The sequence below is a fragment of the Leptodactylus fuscus genome, chromosome 1, assembly GCF_031893055.1.
Source record: "Leptodactylus fuscus isolate aLepFus1 chromosome 1, aLepFus1.hap2, whole genome shotgun sequence".
NCBI lineage: Eukaryota > Metazoa > Chordata > Amphibia > Anura > Leptodactylidae > Leptodactylus > Leptodactylus fuscus.
The window spans coordinates 211,956,854-211,984,368 of NC_134265.1; the positions used below are offsets into that span (position 1 = coordinate 211,956,854).

General features: G+C 44.0%; 1 protein-coding gene across 1 annotated transcript in view; it reads left to right on the forward strand.

The window, feature by feature from the left end:
- The window catches only part of ADGRL3 (adhesion G protein-coupled receptor L3), an 877,296-nt gene that overhangs the window by 183,069 nt on the left and 666,712 nt on the right, over positions 1 to 27,515 (forward strand). The window contains exon 4 of the mRNA XM_075282777.1: positions 26,934 to 27,147. Within this exon, the coding sequence (XP_075138878.1) occupies positions 26,934 to 27,147 (214 nt within the window). The remainder of the gene's footprint in view (positions 1 to 26,933; positions 27,148 to 27,515) is intronic.

A 27,515-nucleotide genomic window follows, 5' to 3' on the forward strand; every position in this document is an offset into this window, starting at 1 on the left:
CTTTTTTCCCCTCTATATGGATAACACCAAAATAACTTACCCATGAAACCTCCTTGTGTGTTAAGACAGAAGTAGATGTTGTCAGCAGTGTATAGAATTAACCCATTACATGCCATGAATATTGTAATCCATGATATTTAACAATGGGGGATCATCATCCGAACAAGTCATCTGCTACAGGAATAGGAACAAAACACTGAATAACACCACATAAAAAAATTAGACAAGGGAAGCATATTGTGCAATGCATTGCACAAAATATCGGCACTTCTATTGCAGGATGCATAAAGTAGCCTGCAATAGAAGTAAATGGCAGACAAGCCTTCCATAGGCTCTCGGCTGTCATGCCAAACAGATGTATATGGATGTATATGGATATTAGCAAAATGGTGTCTCGGTCAGCTTAGACTGAGATGCGGGGGGGTTAATGTGCCCTGATCGCAGGCTTTAGCACCAGGTCTCTGCTATATAATACAGCAGAGACCCGGCAGCTATGAGCAGCCACCATATTTGAATATCTGACTTCTGCTGTACTATTACAGCAGATATCGGGAAGGGTTTATTGCTAAACCGCTAAGAGCAGTAGCTTAGTATTCAATCCTGGAAATAGGTTTTCAGGGTTTAGTGTCCTTTTTTATTTAAGCCATGGATAATTTATGATCTCAAGGATCATATTCTGACTTGTAGCTAAATGAAGTATGTTACCCAATACATTGCTTTATTTATCTTTGTCTGTTATCTAATCACTAGTGCAATGCATTACAATAATAACACATTGCAAAGTTACAGCACTTGTATTACAGGCTGCATCCTCCCCAGAATGGTTCCTCAGTCAGTTTTGACTGATGCGAAATAATGTCATTGGCATTACCGATGAGTCTACAATGTGTAGCTTCTGAGTGGCCGCCATAATGAAATATCCAACTTCTGCTACACTGTCACAGCGGATGTGGAGAAAGTGTTAAATAGGTCATAATGATGATTAGGTCCCTGCTTCTGGCTGTCTGTATTCGCTTGTCTTTCTTTCTCTGCATACTTCTTACAGATTTTGAGGCCTGATAAGGGCTTGATAAGTTTTGTAAGCAGTACCTTTGTTATCTGTGTTTGTGAATCCAGAGATAACTGTGTCCTTTACAAAAAGCAGGAGCTCCATCCTTGAGTGAGCTGCAAAGGGTAAGTTGCCTCTATCATTATTAATGTCTATTGCTCTTTTTTGTCTTAGAGAGCAACAGACATTAAGAGCAATAGAATGACAGATGCAGAAATTTATTCTAATTAATGGTAATGTGAACTCCCTCTTAGACTATTTTGCGATTATTAAGCTGTGATTTAGGGTCAGAAATAATTCTGAAATACTTATCCGTTTCGCAATAGCAGTAGTAGTGATGGAACAATTAAAAGGAAAAACAGACACAGTGGGAAAAATTAATTATTAAGACTGGCGTAACTTATTTTCATTGCAACCCATGCCAGAAAAATGCTAGAAATAAATTATGTGGCTTACGAGTTGTGTATCTGGGCTTGAGGCGCAAGAAATGGCCGCAGATGGAATGATGATTTTTTTTTTTTTTTATGTATCTTGTGAGCCCCTATCAGTATGTCTTTGGAGTATGGGAAGAAATACACACAAACATGGGGAGAACATACAAACTGCCTACCACTGAGCCACCATATTGCCCTGTGGAATCATGAATTTGACCCATTGAATCCTTTATTTATTTATCCAATACTCCAGAGACACCCACGTTGTAAGGCTTCATTCACATCTGCGTTGGAGCCTCCGTAAGAGATTCCATCGCAGATTTCGCCGATAATCAGCGGAGAAAAGTCCACTTGGCGGACCCCATTATAGTCTATAGCCTACAGACTGTAGTCCACTGTTGTAGCTGGCGGGCTCTCCGTTATTCGGGTCCCATGACCACAGCACAGTGCAAGTGTGAATCTAGCCTGAGGCAAACAATTGAACAACAGTGGCCCCTCCATACAGTATAATGTCCCATAGCGGCTCCTCCACAAAGTATAATGTCTCATTGTGGCTTCATATAGTATAATATCCCATATTGGCCTCTCCACACAGTATAGTATCCTATAGTGGCCCCAAAGAATTTTCCAAAAATTCTGGTTTAAGCTGTTCCCAAAGTTTTGGGGATTTGCCACTTATAAGCTATTATTATAATCTGGGGTCTTTTCAGACCCCAGAATATAATAAGTGGAGGATCAGCAGAGGTGAATGAACATAAAAAAAATAACATTACCGTATATACTCGAGTATAAGCCGACCCGAATATTACTAATTACCCTAATTTTACTACAAATATCTGGAAAATCTTATTGACTCGAGTATAAGCCTAGGGGGGAAATGCAGCAGCTACTGGAAAATTTCAAAAATTAAAATGGTTGGAGTTTTTGGGTGCAGTGGGTGCTGGGGAAGGGGTGTTTTGGTTGTCTGTCTGCCCCTTCCCTGAGCTTGAGGACTGGGTTTTTTCCCCCCACTTGGAATTCTGCCTGGCTGAATGTAGGGTATCTGTAGTGCTCCTATTAACCCATTCCCGACGGAATAGGAGCACTGCAGATACCCTATATTCAGCCTGGCTGTAGTCAGACTGAATTCCAAGTGGTGGTGATGGGGGTCTGCCCCTTTAAGCTCAGGGAAGGGGCAGACAGACAACCAAACCCCCCCCCCCTTCCCCAGCACCTACTGCACCCCAAACCCTGACCCTCCATCAACATCAATCTAGTATTTATCTCCTACCCTATGGTTAGGGGATAAATAGTTGAAAGATCACTCTTACTTATTCATTTCAAGGGGGGGTGGGGGTGGAAGGGAATATTGTTATATACACTCCAGACACTGTATTGTTTGCACGGTGTACTCACATTCTGCTGCAGTTGTTCCAGGGAGAGAAGGTTGTCCAGCCAGAAGGTCCAGGGGGAGTGCAGCAGGATGCCCTCACTGTCCGGCTTCTGCGACAGCTCCAGGTAATGGTTCAAATGCAGCTGCTCGTCGCTCTCTGCCTTCAACTCCCGCCAGGCCCAGACCCGTGGAGAGCGCCATCTTCCTGTGGACCCCGGCAATCTTCGTCCCTTAACTGCACAGAGTTTTGGCGGCATGGTACAGACCCGCGCAAAGCGCCATCTTCCTGTGGACCCCGCACTGCGCAGAATCAGGATCCCCTCACTGTCCGGCTCCTGCGGCAGCTACAGGCTGGTGATTGTTCAGATGCAGCTGCTCCTCACTCTCTGCCTTCAGCTGCCGCCGGTACGGACATGCGGGGAGCGCCATCTTCCTGTGGACTCGACGCCGAAACTGATGACTCTCTGCACAGTTAGTGACAATGCTGGCGCTCCCCGCGGGTCCGGACCGGCGGCAGCTGAAGGCGGAGAGCGAGGAGCTGCTGCAGGAGCCGGATAGTGAGGGAATCCCGCTGCAATCCCCGTGGACCTTCTGGCTGGAGTGCAACCTACACCGTGCAAACAATACAGTGTCTGGAGTGTATATAACAATATCCTCCCCTGCGCTTGACTCGAGTATAAGCCGAGGGGGACTTTTTCAGCACAAAAATTGTGCTGAAAAACTCGGCTTATACTTGAGTATATATACGGTACTTCCCTGGAGTCAGGCGCGGTTCTCTGTTCTCTTGCGCATGTCTGCCTGATGTCATCATAGAAGTGCCGAAGAGAACAGAGATCGGCCCCTGAGTCCAGGGAAGGTGAGTAACATTATTTTTTATGTTTGATTACCCCTCCTGGGCCTCCACTTATACTCTGGTGTTTATAATAAAAGCTTTTATTTTTATAATTTTTCCATTTTATATATTTATATTCTTTTCCCTTTCAAGTCAAATTGGTTGGAATAATCACAGGACGAAAGTAGATTTAAAATAAGAATGCTTTGCCAATATGAAGGAAATTTTCATATTTACAGTCCTATGAAAAAGTTTGGGCACCCCTATTTATCTTAATCATTTTTTGTTCTAAATATTTTGGTGTTTGCAACAGCCATTTCAGTTTGATATATCTAATAACTGATGGACACAGTAATATTTCAGGATTGAAATGAGGTTTATTGTACTAACAGAAAATGTGCAATATGCATTAAACCAAAATTTGACCGGTGCAAAAGTATGGGCACCCTTATCATTTTATTGATTTGAATTCCCCTAACTACTTTTTACTGACTTACTGAAGCACAAAATTGGTTTTGTAACCTCAGTGAGCTTTGACCTTCATAACCAGATGTATCCAATCATAAGAAAAGGTATTTAAGGTGGCCAATTGCAAGTTGTTCTCCTATTTGAATCTCCTCTGAAGAGTGGCATCATGGGCTACTCAAAACAACTCTCAAATGATCTGAAAACAAAGATTGTTCAACATAGTTGTTCAGGGGAAGCATACAAAAAGTTGTCTCAGAGATTTAACCTGTCAGTTTCCACTGTGAGGAACATAGTAAGGAAATGGAAGACCACAGGGACAGTTCTTGTTAAGCCCAGAAGTGGCAGGCCAAGAAAAATATCAGAAAGGCAGAGAAGAAGAATGGTGAGAACAGTCAAGGACAATCCACAGACCACCTCCAAAGAGCTGCAGCATCATCTTGCTGCAGATGGTGTCACTGTGCATCGGTCAACTATACAGCTCACTTTGCACAAATAGAAGCTGTATGGGAGAGTGATGAGAAAGAAGCCGTTTCTGCACGTACGCCACAAATAGAGTTGCCTGAGGTATGAAAAAGCACATTTGGACAAGGCAGCTTCATTTTGGAAACAAAAATTGAGTTGTTTGGTTATAAAAAAAGGCGTTATGCATGGCGTCCAAAAAGAAACAGCATTCCAAGAAAAACACATGCTACCCACTGTAAAATTTGGTGGAGGTTCCATCATGCTTTGGGGCTGTGTGGCCAATGCCGGCATCGGGAATCTTGTTAAAGTTGAGGGTCGCATGGATTCCACTCAGTATTAGCAGATTCTTGAGAATAATGTTCAAGAATCAGTGACGAAGTTGAAGTTACGCCGGGGATGGATATTTCAGCAAGACAATGATCCAAAACACCGCTCCAAATCCTCAGGCATTCATGCAGAGGAACAATTACAATGTTCTGGAATGGCCATCCCAGTCCCCAGACCTGAATATCATTGAACATCTATGGGATGATTTGAAGCGGGCTGTCCATGCTCGGCGACCATCTAACTTAACTGAACTTGAATTGTTTGTCCAAAATACCTTTATCCAGGATCCAGGAACTGATTAAAATCTACAGGAAGCGACTAGAGGCTGTTATCTTTGCAAAAGGAGGATCTACTAAATATTAATGTCACTTTTCTGTTGAGGTGCCCATACTTTTGCATTGGTCAAATTTTGGTTTAATGCATATTGCACATTTTCTGTTAGTACAATAAACCTCATTTCAATCCTGAAATATTACTGTGTCCATCAGTTATTAGATATATCAAACTGAAATGGCTGTTGCAAACACCAAAATATTTAGAACAAAAAATGATTAAGATTAATCAAACTTTTTCATAGGACTGTATTTAGGTAATAAAAATGACAATGTTCTATGTGCATGGTAAATGGAAAATCAGCTTCTTATTGCAGGAGATACAGTCATCACTTCCCCCTTGGTAGCTAAACTACCTCCTTGCTATTAAACTCTGTTTATATATGCAATATATATGCTGTACACTGAGGGAGGTTGAAAATTGAGAGTCACGCTACCCCATCGTAGTACAGTGGACCGCATATACGCGATACAGTGGCACTGCCAAAGCAGTATATAGTACTTTTATTCTACATTTTCCTACTGTGATTTTCTGTATATTATGCAGTGTGGGTGTTAGGGGGCAATGGGGATGATGACCATGGAGTCTTGAATTAAGAATAAAAATTTTGACTACAGGGGGAAGAAGGGGACCAGTGCTATGTGACATCTTAGTTATAAGTAAGAAAAATAGGAACACTCTTCAGTGGCTTTAAATATAGCAAAGTATAACGCTCCACAGTGGTCCCCACACAATAAAAGGCTCCACAGTGGCCCCATATAAAATAATCACAGCCCAGTTATACTCACCTTACCTCACATCTTCTAGACACCCTTGCATTGCTGCACTATCTCCACCGGCTTCCTCTTCAGGTCTGCAGCTGATGTCATGCATCCCAGACGTCACCACTGGGCCTCAGCAGTCATGTGATGCACGCTGACGTTATGATGCCAGTGCACAGCAAAACATGTGACATCAGTTACAGGCCAGAAATGGACAGAAGATGACACCAGATTGCCGGACGCCCAGGAGAGGTGAGAAAATGTTTTAATTTTTTTACAGACCCTCCTTGGGCAGGCTTCTATGGGAAATGGGCTCAGCAGCACAAGATGATACAGCCGGGCCTGACAGAATTTGAGTCATCAGGCTTCGGATCCCAGGGGGGCCCTTTAGGGATGGATGCCCTGGGCAATTGACCAGTCTGCCCCCTCTAATGTACACATCAGCCAAGGGATGACCTTGGTGCCCTAAACTGGGACAACGTCCTTAAAAACAAAAGCACACATGCTAAACGGCAAATTTCTGAAAGTATCTTAAATATGTCCTGTGAAAGATACCGTATTTTCCGGACTATAAGGTGCACATAAAATACTAGAATTTTCTCAGAAATTGCAAGTGCACCTTATAGTCCGGTGCGCCTTATATATGGATCTGTCCTACCTCTAATGGAAGCTGCAGAAACTCAATTTGAAGCTGTCTCTTCCCCAATACAACTGGTTGGGTCCCGGTCGTGCTGTCGCTGGTCTCTCTGCCGCGCCGAAGTGACCGCTCCGTGACAACTGCACTCTGTGGCGCGATGTTAGGACAGCGTCTGGCCATGTTGGCCGCTGGCCACGCCCCCTCGCTGCCTTACATGTTCTTCACAGCAGTCTGTTGTGTGGCTGGGGCCTGGGCCGCAGCCCCGCCTAGTTTCTGTATCACACTGGAGAGCTGGGAGCGCATAATCCCCCGCAGCTGCTGATGCTTCTGTCCCCTGTGTCACGCTATATGGTGCGCCTTATAGTCCGGTGCGCCTTATATATGAACTTAGATGCCTTAGCAGGCATTTTTTTGCAGGTGCGCCTTATAGTCCGAAAAATACGGTATATGCCATAACGAAAAACATGTGAGTGTTTAAACTATTAAAACAGGAAGGAAGTGATAAAGCATTGAAAGATTACAAGGACAAAAACATTTGTGTAAAAAAAACCTGACAAAAGTGTCAAAGATGAAGGCAGTAGGGGCCACACGGTGGCTCAGTGGTTAGCACTGCAGCATTGGAGTCCTGCCGCCAAGGGCAAAAAACCATCTGCAAGGAGTTTGTATGTTCTCCCCGTGTTTGCATGGATTTCCATCCCATATTCCAAAAAAGACATACTGATAGGGAGAAAATGTACATTGTGAGCTCTATGTGGGGCTCACAATCTACATTTAAAAAAAAAAAAAAAAAAAAGCTGAAGGCAGCAAAGTTCATCATCATGGAAAGTAAAAATAAAGTAAAAATAATACCCTAACGTTCTTTAAATGCCATATATACTCTATAAGCCGAGTTTTTCAGCACAGTTTTTGTGCTGAAAAAGTCCCCCTCAGCTTATACTTGAGTCAGGAGGTAGTCAGGGAGAGATGACTTGGGGTGGCCCTGGAGACAGTGCTGCTGCCGATAGGTGAGTGGTTAAGCAGCGCTGTCTCCAGGGCTGCCCCAAGTCATCTCTCCCTGACTCCCTTACTCCAGCGGCCGCCTCCACCACACACTGAAGCGCCATCCCACTCATCTGACCCCTAGTTCACATTAACTTATGTTTTCTGTCCGGGGGAATCCTAGGTTTCAAGACCCCTAGGGGGTCTAATAAATGTAAAAAAAAAGAAAACGTATTAAAAATTCATATCACACCGATTTTCCCCGCTCGGCTTATACTCGAGTCAATAAGTTTCCAAGTTTTTTGTGGTAAAATTAGGGGCCTCGGCTTATATTCAGGTCGGCTTACACTCGAGTATATATGGTACATAAATAACAGGAAGTGAGGGGGAGGGTAGCTGCAGTGTGGCTGTCTCAGTCTAAGTAACTGTACAACTCAAACATCTATAAGTGGCCCTTGATAGAAATCTGTAACTGGCGCAACAGATAACTGAGAAATCAACCAGGCATATAAGGCACTAGGCCCCAAAGCAACGACCTTCTGTGACCATAGGATGTTGTCTGCCTCATAAACCATTACCGCACCAAGGAGGAGATTATGTGTAAAGCACATTCCAGAGACCCCATCACCTATCAAGGGTTTGTAACTTCTCACTGATATGTCACGAACTACCATAACCCAGCATAGACCTCTGCAGCATCCTGAAGCAGCTGCTATTTTTGTATTTGCCTCTTGTGCTTCCAGGTTATGTTGGTGTGTCCCGTCCTATGTGTTTAATGTTAAATATGATTATAGCGCCGCGGTTCCCTTTATTTTTTCCCCCTCACAGTTCAAAAACCATGCCGTAGTTCAGCCCTGGCCAATCACAGGCCGCTGGGCAGGGTTGTAGGAAGAAGGCCAGTCTAATGTTAGCAGCTAACCTGCACAGTTCCTGCTGGGCTGTTCAGAGGGAATACCCAAACCGGACATCAGACAGTACAGACTCTAGGAGGATTATTCATCACCCCAGGTTCATCCACAGAAAGCCCTGAGACATTCATTTGTGCATCTCTACTGAACATTTGCCAGTCGTGCCAGGAGAAACAACAGAGGCTCCTGACAGGAGGAATTCATTAGGACCTAGTCTTCAGGTAACCAGATCCCTGTCAGAAGAAATAGGCCAAGATTATTATTCCTGAGCCTGTAACATCTTTGTCTCCCATTTGATGCCCATTCTGACCAAAGTCTTTAATAGAATGTCTCTAGATAGCGCATTATTCTGCCAGGCAATCAAGGGCTAAATTTACATCTTGCACATACTGGATAAGGACTCCTCTCAGTGCCCTGACCCCTACTCAATTTCCTCATCAACTGTGACATTAAAAGGTACCTCAAAATCATAGATGTTTGTTTGCAGCTCATCCTGCTGGAGGTCATCAATTGGGACCAGAGAAACTCCATACTTTGATTGCTCATGCTTGCTCCTGGGGGTTATGTGCCTTCACTCTATTGATGTGGAAAATTAGTTTTACAGGGTGCCTTGGAGCTTTGTGGAGACTTCCCATGAATTTTGTCTTTCTACACTCTACCTACCGCTAGAGTCTGAATAATTGGCCTTCTCTCAGACCTAATTGAGATCCACAATGGTAGCAGGAAGGAATGCACCCTATCCAGCTTCTATACAGGGTCTCAAAATGAAGCACACCAACCATAAGGCTACACTCTATACAGATGACCTCCTACTCTATATCTCAATCTCCCTCCCACCCAGAAATCCCCCGTTTTATTGGCAGTTGTTAGCATTTAAATATTTGGGGTCTATATCCCCAGAGATTTGCAATTCCTCATGGTTACAACAATTAAACTGCACCCTTTGCTAACTTAGACTCTTTACAACCTGTCAGCCTATCAGAAATTGCAATAGTCCTGGTTTGGGAAGATCAATGCATTCAAGATGGACATTCTCCACACTTCCTCTATCTATTCTAGACCTTACCCTTCTCGTCATCCACATTTCAATGGCTTGTCTGGGGTGGAAGCCAGCTTAGAGTTGCTAGGTTTATGTTCGAATGGATACAGACATAAGGCTGGGGGGGGGGGGGGGGAGAGGGGCTATCAATTCTAAGGCCTGCAGGTCTATTATTGGGCTTATATGCTTAGCAAGATTCTTAGCTGGTTCCACCATGACGTTGCAAAGCTCTAAGTCCAGTTGGAGCAGTGTGTAGGCCAGCTGCTTCACAAATCCTTTGCCTTATCTCCTCCAGCCTTGCAATAGACCGCTGCAATGGCTCCACCTGTCTCACCGCCCAGGCTCCATGACCACTGTTTTTGACAGCCCTGGATGTCCCTGGTCTTCTGGCATGGAGCTCCTCTGAGCTTGTCTCAAGTGACTGTCTTTCTGTTTTCTCTAATATCATGTCCTCGCTCTATCTGAAACTAAATCTCTAAGACTGAACTACTATTGTTTCCACCATCTTATAGATCTGTCCCTGATATATCCATTGCAGTCTCAGGCCTTACTATAACTCCTAGGCAGCAGGCCCGCTGCCTCGGGGTCATGTTTGATGCAGACCTTTCCTTCACCCCTCATATTGAATCACTCGCATGCTCATGTCACCTCCACCTCAAAAACATCTCCAGAATATGCCCTTTCCTTACCAGAGATACATTAAAGACACTCTCTTGTCTCTCTCATTCATTTTTGGGTCTGTGCCAGTCGCTACATTGGCTGCCTATTCATTCTAGAATAAAATATAAAGTTATCACCCTCATCCACAAGGGGCTCCATAATGCCACACCTCCCTACATTTCCTCCCTCACCTCTGTCTACCGCCCAACCCGTACTCTCCGTTCACTGAATGACCTAACACTTACATCCTCTATTATCAGAACCTACCATGCTCGTATACAAGACTTCTCCCGAGTTGCACCACTCCTCTGGAATGCTCTACCCTGGACAATCAGATTAACTCCCAATTTCTACAGTTTCAAACGCAAAATAAAGACACATCTTTTCAGACAGGCCTATCACAATTCCTAATGTAAACCCTTCCATACTATAATTAGAATCCCCAAAATTTAACCCTACTCTGTCCCCGCTCCCACATTACCCCACATGATATGATGCCATTTCAGGCTAACTTTATATGTCCAAGCTCCATCCACATGTTAAAGGACACGACTAGTGACGGCTCATAAAGTTTTATTTTTATCTAATGACAGTAACCTCTATTACAACATTGTCTGGCATCTGTATAAGCAATGCTGCCCCTTCTACCTCTTGTGTCACCCCCTCTACCTCATAGATTGTAAGCTCTTGCGAGCAGGGCTCTCAGTCCCAGTGTGTGAATTGACTTTCTTTGTAATGTATCTTTGTCTGTATTTGAACCCTACAAATTGTACAGCGCTGTGGAATATGTTGGCTCTATATAATTTATTATTATTATTATTATATTATTTGTTCTAGGCAGAACTTTCTCCTGGCTGGCTTATGGCCCAGTAAAGTCCCTGATTATAACCTTGTTCCCATCTACTCCTACTGCTTCACCCCATCAGATTTTGATCACATTGTAACCAGTACCACCCATCCCACTAGATGTATCTCTCTATATCAACTACTGATGTCAATATTACACACTGGTTATCCAGCCTTTTTAGAGAGGTGATCTACCAAGTTACCAGAGCCCTTGGATGACTATGCCATGCACAAATTTTAGTAGTCAAGGTAGAGGAGCTATAGTGCTTTTCCTCTGGCATGTGTATATAAAAAAAAAAAAAAAAAATCACTGTTGCAATTCATGTTCGCCACAGCTCATGCTGTGATATTGGAGATCCCCTGAGGTCCCCAGGAGTCAAAAAGCCTAATGCCCATGGAGGAACTTCTGGCTGATTATCGTGATCTCCAGAGCAACCTTATACACACATGGACTCTTTCTGCTCACCCACCATTTCGTGGAAGAATACAAGAAGTGAATAGAAGAGACAGTAGGAAAACTGCTGAAAGAGAGATGGGGGAAAAGGACTCAATAGAAACAGACTCTGTCTCACAAGAATTGCATGCAGCAATTGTGGTGCCCAAAAATAAGAAGCAGTCAAAAAGTGATCCTATAGGCTGCAACTATAGGCTTGTAACCTTAGTGATAGGTAAAATATTTCAAGGTTTTTAAAGAGATGCTATCATTAAAAATAACCTTATAAAACCCAAACAGCATGGGTTTATGACGAATCAGCCCTGTCAGTCTAATCTGACCAGCTTCTATGTGAAGGTCAGCTCTAGCCTGGACCTTGGTAATGCTGTAGATGTAGTTTATGTTGACTGGCATTCAATGCTGTATCACATAAAATGTCAATGATAGGAAACATAGGTTTAATGGGAGGCACTCACACTTGGTCTCAGTTACCAGTGGGATGCAACAGGGGTCAGTATTGGGTCCTTTTCTTTTTATATGTTTATTAATCACATGGCAGAGAGTTTACAGAGTAGAGTTTTTATTATTAAGCCCTCTGTCAAAGAGGGTAATAGCGTCATGATGGACAGATCCCAATATGTGTCTGTGTCACACATTCCTATTGGACGCAGAGACAAATTGTGTATTGGACTGTGACCTGACTACTCAATTTAAGATTGAATTGGGCTTGACACAGGATTAATAAGTAAAAATAAACAGACATTCATGAGATCTGACCACCTTATTACAGTAACTTTTTACTCTACCTAAAACCCATAAGGGGTTTACACCCCTGAAAGTCACCCAATAGTCTCAGGCATAGGGAGTCTAACGCAAGGGGTGAGTGTCTATCTCAACACTGTACTATGCCCCTTTGTCACCGTGTTGCCGCCCTATGTCTGAGACACTATGGATGTTCTTGCAGGATTTTACCTTGCCAGCTGGTTCCTTTTTGGCATTCCTAGATGTCAAGGCCCTGTATAGATCCATTCCCCATGGCGGAGATGTGGAGCAGTCAGGCATTTCCTGAGGACATGAGGCACTGTTATGGTTCTGTGTGCAAATACAAAAATAATAATAAACGCAACAGAACCGCTAAGCCGCAGAGCACTGCGGCGAGGTCCACAGACCCAGATGGGCGGCCGTGTGCCAGTACCAGGCAGCAGTGTGTCTGAACAGGAAGTAACGTAAATGTACCAGTTCACTTCACTGGGTGAATGCGTCAGGGCTGCAGCAGTGTGAACGGGCTGCGACAAGGTTGTACCAGTTAACTTCACTGGGCAACTGTGTTACACAATGGAGATTTACTCCAGTTAACCTCACTGGGTAAAAGCTTTACAGCTTCAGTATTTAACAGACTGGAATGAAGTTTCACACCAGTTCACTGCACTGGGGAAATAGTTTGTTCAGCTTCAGGTGGACCAGCTGCAACCAGACTGCCAGGGGTTAACGTCACCCCTAACAGCAACACAAATGGCTCCGAACAGCTAGGAGCTATAACACACACAGACAGTGACAGGTAGCCTAGCTAAAGAGACCAAGCCTGCTGCCAGTCCACCGGCTGGTACAGAGTCCACTGCACCGAGCCGTAGTGTGGAGCTGCCAGAACATTCAGGACTTAAAGGTCTTGCTAACAGCACTAGATGGAACCTGCCTAGCTACTGGAAGCAGCCTGGAGCTCCTGTCATAACCTCCTGTCTTATGTGTTTTTCAGATAAAGTGTGAGCACCGGCCGGGCGTCGGCTCACACCTTTTAAAGGCTAATCCCCGCCCAACAGGGGCGGTGGCATAACATCACCGATCATGCCCAGTAAGGCCAAACTGGGACTTAGCCTCGGAGCGGACCCAAAATGCCTGAGCATGCCCAGTGGGCCGAAAACTGGACTTAGACTCCAGACATCCTATTACACAACGCCGAGGGCAAGGTTCGGATTGGCCCGCAGGTGGCGCTGTGCGCCGTGATGGAACCCTGCGAGACCCGATCCTAACAGGCACTCACATTCGGTCCCACAGCGATTTCATTATTGAACTACTTTAATTCATCCTGAGGAAGAATTATTTCCTATTCTACAGGCGCGTCTTCCTCCAGCTACACGGTTCTACTATGGGCACCAACTTTTGGGACTTTATTCTTGGACAAATTTATTCTTTTGGCAGGAGCGCCTGGTCTTCTCTAAGCCCTATGACAGATGGACAAACTGGATTAAGCTATGGTTGTGATATATAGATGATGTCCTGTTCCTGTGGACGGGCCCTGAGAGGATATTTTAGGAGTTTGTGAACGCACTGAACTGGAACAATTGTAACAAGAAGTTCACTGCATTCATAGACTCTTTTGTATCACATATTTGGATTTACGCATCTTTTTTGGTGAGAATGAAGTCTTGAAAACAATTTTTTTTTTTTTACAAAGACGCAGCTACGAACAGCCAGGACAGCTACCACCCTTGTCCCCTACAAACTACCTCAAAACATATTTCAACAGATGGGGATACCCTAACTCACTCCTAAGGGTGGCTAGATGCCATGCCAAAGCCTGCGACAGAACTACTCTAATGTCTAAGGGGGCCACACAGTAGCTCAGTGGTTAGCACTGCAGCCTTGCAGCACTGGAGTCCTGGTGTTCAAATCCCGCCAAGGGCAAAAAACCCCATCTGCAAGGAGTTTGTATGTTCTCCTCGTGTTTGCTTGGATTTCCATCCCATATTCCAAAGACATACTGATAGGGAAGAATGTACATTGTGAGCTCTATGTGGGGCTCACAATCTACATTTAATTAAAAAAAACAAAAAACTACTCTAATGTCACTGAGACTCCTCGATAGGAGTTCAAAAGGCACCATGAATGTATCATATATGTACGTTTTTGAGGTATCCTGAAGATGGACCAGACATCAGTCTTCTAAGTAGGGATATACCTAATGGGACATATAAGTGCAGAGCGTGCAAAACATGCAACTATGTCTTCAAGAGCAATGAAATATTATGCATGCCCACCGGTAATTGCCTTGTGATCAGGGATTTCATTATTTATTTATTTATTTATTTTATTGGGGTTGATTTATGTGGAAACTTGCTCCTGTCCATGCAGCTACGTCGGATAAACTAAAAGGAAATTCCGACCTAGAACCCTTGATCACGTAGGATATGTACTATGGAAAGTGATGGAGATCCCTTACACCCATGTATGTGAATACCATGGGGGTGACCCTCGTTGTCTATGCTACCAGGGCTTGGAATGCAGCTGCCCTCCAATTTGAGGTGGGAATTGGGACCGCCTCATATTACAGCAGGAGGCCCAGTGAATTTTCCAGTTCAGAAGCATGAAACCACCTTTATATGAGAGATCTGTACTTTAAACATCTGTTGTTTTTTCTTCTCCTTTATACATCCATGGATATTTGGGATATGATTTTCTTGGTTACCCAATCTCTGCATCTAATTGTTGTTCTTTTCTATTTCTGATGGTGGACACATCAGAACTCCAGGTTTCATTCTGAAAATGGTATAAACTTAGTTAATTTGAGTATCATGCAGACTATGCATATATTATTGCAACCTTTTTGGATAATTACGAGAGATGAGCGAGTATATTCAATTGAATACCTCTGCCGCATAGCTCCCGGTGCAAAAACACTTCCGGGGCATCGAATTTTTACTGCCCCTCCCACTTTCCCTAGCGCCGGGAGCTATGCGGCGGAGGTATTTGATCGAATATACTCGCTCATCTCTAATAATTACCATAAAGGGGCGAAAGGGAGGGGGGATATCTAGAACTATCTTTACTGTACCCTCCAGCCCCGCAGATCAACGGGGATGCTGGAACCACAGGATCGGGACAGACCCAGGCACTTCCTCTCGCTCCCAGTACGTGCCCTGAAGTGTAGGTTCTGCAGCTTTTTATGGCCCTGTAATGAGCCTGGGACCTACATCTGGGATGAGGCTTATTCAAGACCTGCGCTAGACCACACATAAGTTAGAAATCTAGGGGAGATATACTGGAACTCCAGCACACCGCCTGTTACCTTCTCACACTATATTACACCCTTTTGCATGTTTATTCAAAAGTGAACATTTCTGAGGGATTAGAAATTATTAGATAGATAATAATTCTAGACAGTCCCTGAATCCACATGGTTAAATAACGATGATGTGCTTTTAATGTATTCAATAAAAGTTAATTTTTAATTGTTATTTGTTGATATATCTATCTTGCTTAGCCCTACACATTCAGCATTTAGAGTACAGTTTCTGTATTTGCAGATGGCACTAAGCGCTGTACATTAATCAAACCTGAGGAGGTTAGTAGAATATTACAGGAGAATTGGCAATTAAAGTTTAACGTAAACAAATGTAAGATTATGAATTTCGGTCTAAGGAATATGAGATTTTTTTTTTCCCAATAAAGTGTTGCTTTAATCCCAAATTTTTCATTTTTACAATGGGTTAAAGGAGAAAATAGAGGTTTTTCATTCATGGATGTAATTAGGAGATGCGCAAATAGGAAGTCCTGTTTAATTGGTATAAGAATAATGTACCTGCTAAAGAGGAAGACCCAGTCTGCAGGTGACAATGCAGTTAGAGGTCATTTAATTAGCCAGCAAGCGCTCCTGGCCATGGCAGACATTGCAGTGGTCCATGTGGGAATTTGCTGATCAAAAGTCTATATGTTGAAGAAGAAATATTCTCTTGTGTAGTCCAGTGTGAGTGTGAAAGCAGAAGCCTCTTTTATGACATACAAGGAGTGGATGTATCATGTGTGACCATCAATCTCTGACTAAATATATATCTTATATGTGTGTGTGGGTTATATACTGTATATTGGTGGTATATAGTGACACTTTAGGGTTGTGGAGGGGAAATCTATTTCTCCAAGATTTCTCTTGTATGTGATATAGCAAGCACAGGCCCTCATATGCTTATTAATTAATTACATTATTTAGATAGGGTCTGTCTGTGTGAGAGATATATATATATAAGTAAAAGGTTGTTGGATATTGCTTAGTTAGTAAGTTGTCAGGGGGAAGCTCTCCAGCTGCTAGTTAGGGATGTTCAATGTCTAATAAGTACCAGATAGGCAAGGATTATCTTTTGTTGCTGTTTTGCTTTATTTCTTGGATGTTCATAGCTATATTAATAAAACCTGACCCAGTGTCAGCTTCCATCTATCTGATGCTGTTTGGCCTGGTTTTAATGAAAGACTCAGGTTCTTAGACCCCAGTAAAGTAGATCCTGAGCAAACAATGTAGGTTAATATAAAGATAAAGTACATATAGAGATGTGAACTCCTCATTTTAACTCAATGTAAATATTGCTATATTATTATACATAAATCATGCTGCCATACTGTAGATAAATATTTCTATAACTAACACCATCTTATTTAATATATTTGGCCTTATATAATATGCCGCTGGCCAAAATGATGTCTGTTCCTTTTTGCTTTAGATAAGTTAAACTCTTGCTTAATCTCTAAACAATCAGCTGTATTCTATTGAGAAAGATGGTAGTAAGTCTTTGATTACTCTGCAATTGCACTGTACACTGCTCATTCAAATCAATGAAGGCCAAGCAGCCACCTAGTTCACGAATACAGCACTTCTGCAAATGTGTCACAATTTTGGAGGTACACATCATGAGGTGAAGGTTTTGCCTACATAAACTTCTAATGTGAGGGACTGCATGCTTAGGATTTTACATTTATATGTAGTATCTTTTTCTCGTAATACAGCAGGATGATCCAAACAACATAGCCAAATAGAGAAAACATTGTGGAGCTCTACATGTCCGCATTCTCCTTAGACTTAATTAACAAAGACTTTGGTACTACAATTAAAATAAACAATTGTATGCAAGATTTGGAGTAACCCAGATACTGTATTGTCCAAACAAGCTTTGGTCCTGTCCGAAACAGGGCTTTTGTGGTCACCTGTTCAGTAACTAAACTGTGAGTGACTATAATTGGCCAAATTCAAAGACTAAGTTACTAGCGATGAAATTCCACACCACACGAGAAATATTTGGTATCAGAATCTCCTTCTTAGTCTGAGCAGTGCACACAAAAGAGAGAGCTTTATTATGCATCAAGGTTTTTATATCCACATACAGGAAGAAAACAAACAGCAAGATCTTATTGGTTGGTCGAGGTATCCACCTCCTGTGACATCAGCTCCAGGGCACTACCTCCAGGAAGTGATGTAGCTTCTTGCAGTGTGGTTTCTCTGATGTCATTTCCTGTGAGAGTGACTTCTTGCCATGTAGGTTCTGTGATGTTTCCTGTGGGAATTTCTTCTTGCCATGTGGGTTCTGTGATGTAGTTTCCTGTGGGCGTGGCTTCTTGTCATGTGATTCTCCACATGGTTGAAAGCCACACCTGAGCACCCCCTAGAGGCCATCTTGTTATGTATCCAGTAATTATACTGCATTTAATTTTAAGGATAACAATGTTTTTGTGATTCATATATTTACAACCTTCACAGTCCTAATGTCTGCAAAGCCACAGGAAAACAGCAAAGTAAGTGGTGAAGGAATTAGAAACATCAGACACTAACATATATCTAATGTAACCTATTTGAACCAACACCCACGTTTGCAGAGAAATTATCTATTACAGAGGTAGTCCTCTCAAAGAAAAAAAAAAGAGAGAGAATGCAGGTTAAAGTGTCTGCTGGTGTTAGAAATTATGCCCACTACCCCCCAATAGTGATGAAAGAGCTAGAAAAATGTCTTTTATGCCTCAACATATTACACAGAACCAGACCCTGGCTAGAACTAATAAAATAACCATGGTACTTCACACAAATTGTTCTAGCCCACACACACACACAACCAGAAGAGGCCCTAACTCTTTGTCATTCCTGTGATGACCTACACATTTTCCAATTCAAGATTGCTACCCAGCCTAACTTTCCTCTCAATCTTATTCCCCAGCATTGTATCCCTTTAAATGATAGTTCTTAGCATGGTTCTTTTCCATCATGGTATGCCTTTAAATCATAGCCCTCAGCATCTTATTAAATAAACACAAGTCTGAAATAGATTTCTAGGTTGATGTTCCAACAATAGTCACAAATCAAAAATAAAAGTGAACATCTAAAACGTAACTTTTATTATAATCCAAAAGATATTAAAATACTCAGTGAGTGATATGTGTCAAAAGAAACCAAATATTGATATTGCTAAAATACAACCATTTAAGGTTATACTTTTTACATCCACTTGGGGGCAGTATAGCACACTGTTTGCCTTGCTCTACACTAGAAACTACTGATCAATATATTTTCAGTGTCAGTGCTAACAGATGTACAAGTCTAAATGTCTCCCTTATCTATATTAACCCTCTCATGCACTGGTCTCATGTGCTTCAGTGAGTTTTGGATGGCATACCATTTTTCATATGTAATGGGTCGTTCATTCACTGTTACTCTTGCACATCTATTTTAATAGAGCTACTGGTAGCATAGAGGAGCTATATCTACTTAATTGCTGACCTCAGATATTATGCATAAATATAATGGGTTAGGGAGTGTATGCTCCGCTATGCATTTTAGTCAGCCCTCATCCCGAAAGAGCCATAAAGGTGTCCCTATTTGTTTCTTGTAGGTGTACTAACATTGATCAGGGGTTTTTTTTGCTAAGGCTAAGTCTCGTCAGGAGCCAAAAAAACCTAAAATGAGGTTAAAGAGACATAAGGAGTAGAGATGAGCGAACAGTGAAATATTCGATATTCGTTTCGAATAGCCCCTCAATATTCGACTATTCGAACGAATATTGAATCCCATTATAGTCTATGGGAAAAAAAAGTTTCAGTTCAGGGGAAACCCAAATTCGAGGAGGGTCACGAAGTCCACTATGACACCTCAGCAAATGATGACACCTATGGAATGCAACTGGAACAGCAGAGGAAGCATGCCTGGGGGCATCTAACACCCCCAATATGATTTTTGGCCCTTGGAGTGAGTAGAGCCTTGCACCAGCAGTGTTTTATTTTTTGGCCCTTGGGGTTAGTTCAGCTTCTCACCAGCAGTGTTTTTGGTCCTTGGGGTTAGTTGAGCCTCGCACCAGCAGTGTTTTTGGCCCTTGGAGTGAATAGAGCCTTGCACCAGCAGTGTTCTTAGCCCTTGGAGTGAGTAGAGCCTGCACCAGCAGTGTTTTTGGCCCTTGGAGTGAGTAGAGCCTTGCACCAGCAGTGTTTTATTTTTTGGCCCTTGGGGTTAATTGAGGCTCGCACCAGCAGTGTTTTTTGGCCCTTGGGATTAGTTGAGCCTTGCACCAGCAGTGTTTTTGGCCCTTGGAGTGAGTAGAGCCTTGCACCAGCAGTGTTTTTGGCCCTTGGGGTTAGTTGAGCCTTACACCAGCAGTGTTTTTGGCCCTTGGAGTGAGTAGAGCTTTGCACCAGCAGTGTTTTATTTTTTTGGCCCTTGGGGTTAGTTGAGCCTCGCACCAGCAGTGTTTTTGGCCTTTGGGGTTAGTTGAGCCTGCACCAGCAGTGTTTTTGGCCCTTGGAGTGAGTAGAGCCTTGCACCAGCAATGTTTTATTTTTTGGCCCTTGGGGTGAGTTGAGCCTCTAACCAGCAAAGTTTGGGGGAATCAGGGTGGATTGAGCCTCTAAGCAACAGAGTTTGGGGGAATCAAAGTGGATTGAGCCTAATAGGAGCAGAATTGTGCACCGCTGATGGTGGTGGAGTATGAGGAGGAGGAATTGTAGAGGTTAAGCACACACATGAAACTTCATGTTGGGGTGCTTGACACTGGTGGCCATGAAAATGATGGGTCTATCCAGTGGCTGTTCATTTTGATCAGCGTCAGCCGGTCAGCACTGTCAGCTGACAGCTGTCTGCGCTTATCCATAATTATGCCACCGGCTGCGCTGAAGAATCTTTTCGATAGCACGCTGGCAGCAGAGCAGGAAAGGACCTCCAATGCGTACAGCACAAGTTCCAGTCACAAATCCAACTTGGAGATCCAATAAGTGTAGGGCGCAGAGGGATCGGATAGGACAGGGCTGTGGTCGGCCAGGTACTCCCGCAACATGTGCCTATACTTGTCCCTCCTGGTGACACTAGGCCCCTCAGAGGCGGTAGTTTGGCGAGGGGGTGCCATTAACATGTCCCAAACCTTGGAGAGTGTGCCCCTGGTGGGTGTGGACCGGATGGCAGTTGTTAGCCTGTTAGAGGACTTCTCCTCTCTGCCTCCAACGATAGTTAATGGAAACATCTCCATCATATTCTGCACCAGTTGCTTGTGGCAATCATTAATGCGACTGGCCCTCCCCTCTACCGGAATAAAAGTCGAGATATTTTTATACCGGGGGTCAAGGATTGCAAAAATAGTACCAGTAGTGGTTGCTCTCCAGGATTTTGACTGCGTTTGTCACTTGAAAAGCACCCCAACATGAATTCAGCCATGTGTGCCAGAGTGTTACTTGGCATGACTTCGCTGCCCCCACCGGAATGGTCACTCTCCATTTCCTCCTCTTCCTCCATTTCACCCCATCCGCGTTGCAGCAATGGGATGCACTGTACTTCCCCGATAGCCTCCTGTGTGACAATGAGATCATCTGCCACTTCGTCATCCTCCTCTTCCTCCGTCAATATACGCTGTAAAGCGGACACAAGTGTGCACTGACTATCCTGCTGGGATGGTTCTGCTCCTATGCCCGACTCCTTAGCATACAATGCGTTATCCCTGATGGCGATGAGGGATTCTGGCATCATACACAGGAGTGGGATTGTTACACTCACGAGTGCGTCGTCACAGCTGACCCTCTTAGTGGACTGCTCAAAGACGTGCAAGATCTCGCATAAGTCTGCCATCCATGGTCACTCATGGTGCAGAAACTGCGGGAGCTGACTCAGAGGAACCCTTGGGTTTTGGAGATAGTATCAAGGGTCTCTGCTGCTCACACACACTGCTCAACATGTGGTATGTCGAGTTCCAGCGTGTGGGGACATCGCACAACAGCCGGTGTTCTGGCAGATGGAGGCGTTGCTGGAGTGATTTAAGGCTAGCAGCGGCTACTGTAGACTTGCGAAAGTGGGCGCAAAAGTGCCGCACTTTCACCAGTAGCTCATGAACGTTGGGGTACGTTTTTAAAAACCGTTGCACCACTAAATTGAAAACGTGGGCCAGGCATGGAGCGTGTTGGAGGTTAGTAAGCTCCAGAGCCGCTACCAGGTTCCGGCTGTTATCACACACGACCATGCCTGGGCCCAGGTGCAGCGGTGACAACCATGTTGACGTCTCATCAAGGAGGGCATCCCTCACCTCGGAGGCAGTGTGCTGTCTGTCCCCCAAGTTGATGAGCTTCAGCATGGCCTGTTGATGTCTCGTCTTGCCAGTGCAGAGTTTCCAGCAAGTAGCTGGGTTCGATGTGATGGTGGTGGAGGAGGAGGAGGGTGGTGGTTCAGAGCCCCTGCCAGGAAAGTTGGTCGGGAAAATGAGGTAGACTGCCCCAGTTTGTGTCCCGGTCCCAGCCTCAACTACATTCACCCATTGTGAAATGTAGCGACCCTGTCCACATGCACTTGTCCACGTGTCGGTGGTCAAGTGGACCTTTGTGCAAAGTGCGGAACTTAGGGTCCGCCTTATGTTGCGTGACATGTGCTGACGCAAGGCAGGGACGGCTCCCAGGAGAAGTAGTGATGGCTAGTGATGGCATAGCGAGGTGCTGCACTTGCCATCAGGTCACGGAAGGCCTGAGTTTCCACAAGCCGGAACGGCAACATCTCCTGGGCCAGGAGCTTGGAGATGTGCCTTTTAAGGCTTGTGCATGTGGGTGGGTAGCGCTCTACTTTTGTCTGCGCTCAAACATCTGGGAGATGGTGGGTTGCTGGGAAGAGGCGCATGATGGTGCAGGAGAAGGAGCTGAGGCTGGAAAATGAGGGAGAAGTCCCCAAAGTGGTGGAGGCAGATGTGGATGGTGTCCTGGCTGCTGGTCTGGACTGCAGCGCCTGCACTGGCAACAGTGGGAGAGGCAGTGGCGGCAACGCTGGCGACGATTGTTCTGCGTTTTCTCTCTGCCACTGAGCCCAGTGCTTGCATTCCAAATGATGGTGCATGGCAGTGGTCGTAAGGTTGCTCTTTTCAGAGCCCCTACTCAGTTTCGAGTTGCAAAGTGTGCAAACCGCACTATATTTGTCCTCTGTGCATACATTGAAAAATCTCCTCACCACCGAAGACCGTGGCCTCGATGGGGGAGTTTTTCTAGGCTGGCTAGAATAGGGAACATTTTGGGCCCTGCTGGCTGTGGCCTGGCTTTGGTGAAGCAGCTGTCCTCTGCCTCTGGATATGCCTCTGCCTCTAGCCACCCTCTTTGGTGCTGCACTTCCCTCCACATCTACACTGCTTTCTCCACTTGACATCTCCCCTGTCCAGGTTGGGTCAGTGTCCTTGTCGTCCATCATCTCCTCTTCCAATTCCTCTTCGGCTCCCCCTCCTGCACACCGCCCATGGGAACAGGCTGCCCTGATGGCAACTGTGTCTTGTCGTCGTCACTGAGGGCGGGTTGCTGGTCAACATCAACAGGAGATGGTGGATGCTCCAGTGTTCGGGCATCAGGACACAGAAACTCATCTGGTAGCTCCTGTGATTCGGGAAGTGATGGGACAGAGAGAGGGAGAGTAAAAGGACCCGAAAACAGCTCCTGGGAGGTGGGAAAGGTGGGATTACTCTGCTGGGAAGATTGGGCATGTTGTGAGTAAGGATGACCAGACTGTTGGGTAGGAGGAGGAGTTGAGGTAGAGGCTGATTGGCTGGTGGAGAATGTACTGGAAGCATTATCCGCTAGCCATTGTAACACTGTTCCTGGTGCTCAAGCTTGGTTAGTGTTGTACCCTGCACCCTACTTAATGTGGCCATCAAGGCGGGGACTGGGGGGGGAGCGCAATGCTTGCTGCCGCAGAGCAGTAGGCACGGGATACACTGTTGGTTGACCGCAACCTTGCTCCCCAGCTGCATTTCCACACCCCCGTCCTCGTCCCCTTCCCATTGCGCTAGCCTTACGGATTTTTAGATTTATAGAAATGCAAATTTTATGGTCTATACACCGAGGAAAGTAGGGTTGAGCGTATATAGCCTGTCAATTGCTGTGTATCCCTGTTAGGTTTTGGGGTACACAGTGTAGATAGCTGGATTGAGCGTATATAGCCTGACAATTTCTGTCTATCCCTGTTAGGTTTTGGGGGTACACAGCATGGATAGCTGGATTGAGCATATATAGCCTGACAATTGCTGTGTATCCCTGTTAGGTTTTGGGGGTACACAGCATGGATACCTGGATTGAGAGTATATAGCCTGACAATTGCTGTGCATCCCTGTTAGGTTTTGGGGGTACACAGCGTGGATAGCTGGATTGAGCGTCTATCGACTCCTCTCCCTGCAGTATAGCTCTGAAAAGAGCTGTTGTTGTTATTCAGTTTTTCCCTGCCTAGCAGATCTCTGTCCTTATCTCTCACCAAGCCACAAAATGAGATAAAGAAGGCGGCGACTGTTCTTATAAATCCGAGATCACCTTATTTCGGCAGCCAATGTCTTTTTCCAATGCCTACGTTGTCATAGTTCCTGTCCCACCTCCCCTGCACAGTTATTGGTGCAAAAAAAGCGCCAGGGAAGGTGGGAGAGGATACAATTTTTACTGCGTTTGCTGCGTGGCATTCGATTGGAATCGAATACCTCGTACAGCCTGATATTCGATCAAATAGCTATTCAATCGAACGCCGTTAGCTCATCTCTAATAAGGAGCAGAAGGTGGTCAGCAGCTAACTTGACTGTCTGCAAGTCAGTGCTGGTATGACGGCATTCTCAGGCGTCAATTGTGCATTTTATGTATCAATAGCTCCACCCACTAGGGGCGTAGTTAGACCATTCAGATGTGAATAGGTTCCTATTAAACATTGAACTAGACATTCAAAGAGCCTTGAATCTGGTGCTTCTATGGCAGTTACAGCCAAGCTGTGTTTACCCATGTGTACCATTTTATCCAAACAACAAAGGCAAAAAGTTAGTCACACTACTCCAGTCACGTTTGAGCTGTGTAAGACTTATGTGAGTTTACATGTAGCAAAAATCAGTGACAATCTGTTTACAGCATGTGGATGAAATATTCAGAATTCTTATCCACAAATAGTTGATGAGAATTCTGCAGCATGCTCCATTTGTTAAAGAAATTTAGCAGATTCAGCCTTTGCAATGCAAAGGACAGAATCTGCAGAATCTTCCACATCTGGCCTTACATGTAAAGGGAGTCACCAGAACCCAGCATATCAACCAAGTCCAGCAAGTAGATAGGTGTTACAGTTCTGTGTATATATATAAATAATATTTTTTAAACGACAGAACCTCTAGTCTACAAAACACTCTGCAGAACACAAGGCGCAGTGGAGAGCATCCCTACCTTCCTGTGCTCCCCCCCTTACTTAATTCTGGTGAGGGACAGTGGACCAATGTTCCTCTTGTTCCTCTGCTAGTATCAGGATGTAATGACACTGCGCGGCAGGGGGATCTCTCAGAGGCAGAGAAGAAGGTGCCCAGACCAGTAGTGTGCTGTAAAGTGGCAGGTAAATACTCACACAGACACACTGAATTTTACCCCCAGATCTTTCAACTTCCCTAATGAAAACTACAACCCTCAGCAGCTGCAGGACCCCCCCCTCCTCCTATCAATCAGTGTATTGTTATGGTCGTGTCTGCTCTAAGGCGCCACTAAGGGGGGCGTTCACACTTGCGTCCCTGTCTGCCCTCTGGGTTTCCGTCCTAATTCCAGGAGAAACTGCACAGGTTACGGCTTCCTGGCGGGTGGTTTAAAAACCCATTTGTTTGAATGGTGTTTTAAAGCAAACCGTCGGTGTCCATATGCAGCCTCTCCGCAGTGAAACCGTTTTTTTTTTTGCATAGACCCAAAGTCGGACATGCAGGACTTTGTTTCCGTGCAAAACCCCCCAAAAAACTTTCACCATGGAGAGGCTGCATACTGACATCGGTGATTTGTTTTAAAAACCCATTCAAATGAATGGGTTTTTAAACTGACTATTGTCAAGCCGTCCCCTATGCAGTTTATCCGGGAGTAGGATGGAAACACAGAGAGCGGACAGGGGCACCGCCATCTAAGACTGATCGCGGCCCTCTGGAGCAGTTGCCATGACAGCCGGTCCTCTGGAGGGTGGCAGTAGGTCGCCATGACGGCCAGGAGCCTATTGAAGGCTCCCATGCTTGTTATCATATCACTTCCATGTAATAGAAATGAACGGATTTTACTATTCACTGAAATATATTAGTACTGCATTGAATAGCGTGAGTGATCAGACCCCCTAGAATTCAAGGTCCCTAGGCTGTCTGAAAATAAAAGTAAAAGAAAAAATAAAAAAAAAGTATAAAAAAAAACCCACAAAAAATATAAAAGTTCAAATAACCTCCCCTTTCCTAGATCACATATAAAAATCAAGAAAGAATAATGAACATTAACACTTTAGGAATCCCAAATATCCGAACTATTAAAATATAAAAATATTTATCCCATATGGTGAACGGTGTAGCTGGGAAACTAAAATGGCCAAATGCCATTTTTTTTCAAAACTCTGCCTCCTATAGAAATGGAATAAAAAGAGATCACACCATCAGAACTTCCCCAATATGGTGTTGATAAAAATGACATCTTGTCCTGCATAAAAAGACGCCTTTCCCAGCTCCATACACATAAAATAAAAAAATTACAGGAGACAGAACATGGCGACACAAACATTTTTCTCTATGTTGCAAAGTTATACATTTTTTAAAAGATATCAAAACATTACAAATGCTATATAAATTTGGTATCACCGGGATCGTACTGACCAGCAAAATACAGGTAACATGTCATTTTATCACATAGTGAATGCCGTAAAAATTTAACATAAGAAATTGGTACAAATGCATTTTTACGCCTCATTCAGAATTTTTTTTCCAGCTTCCCAGTACATTGTACAGGATATTGAATGGTGCCATTACAAAGTGCAATTTGTCCCATAAACCATTAACCATCATGTGAACTGAAAATTTTGAAAATGATGGCTGTTGGAATGGGGAGAGTGAAAAACGGAAATGCAAAAACAAAAACTGACAGAGGCATGAAAGGGTTAAGCTGCAAGTGGTGTCTGTTCACAATGTTATAGAAGAGAAGTTTTATAGAAGCGTGTAACATGAATGTGCCAGGAAAAGCTTCTTTCAATGTTGTTGACCCTATAGGACAATGTGTGCATTCTGTATTTTACATGCAAAAGGGGTTGTTGGGAGATTCCTCCTGAAATAAGCTGTTTAACTATCCTAATCCTGGTGATCAAGGAACTGTACTAATAGTAATAGTATTGTTTTTCTTTTTTTTAGCTTTCAGTAGAGCTCCAATTCCTATGGCAGTTGTTCGAAGGGAGTTGTCATGTGAAAGCTACCCCATAGAGTTACGCTGTCCAGGAACTGATGTTATCATGATTGAAAGTGCCAACTATGGAAGAACGGATGATAAAATCTGTGATTCAGATCCAGCTCAGATGGAGAACATTCGATGTTATCTTCCAGATGCTTACAAGATTATGTCCCAGAGGTATTTCTTATTTCTGTACACGTTTATAGTTATCTTTTTAGTGTCATTTTTTTCCCATGTTTTTGATTTACAATATGAATAATGTTGATCATTGCTGGAGATTCATTTTGTTTGGGGATTTGGGTGGTTCAGTCCCAAGATTAGCTCTGGCTCAAATATGTTCCGTATAAACCTGAGCTTAAATTGGCTTAAAAGATGTTGTATGACACTGTAAGGGCTCTTAGGACCAATTGTATCCAGTTTCTAGCTCTCTAAGGCAAACACAGCTGAAGTACTGTCAAAGTGAAAGTGACATGCCTGTCTATGGAAAACAGATGGTAAGCAGTGGATACAAACTAGAAGTTTAATCATACCCTGCGCTGACACTT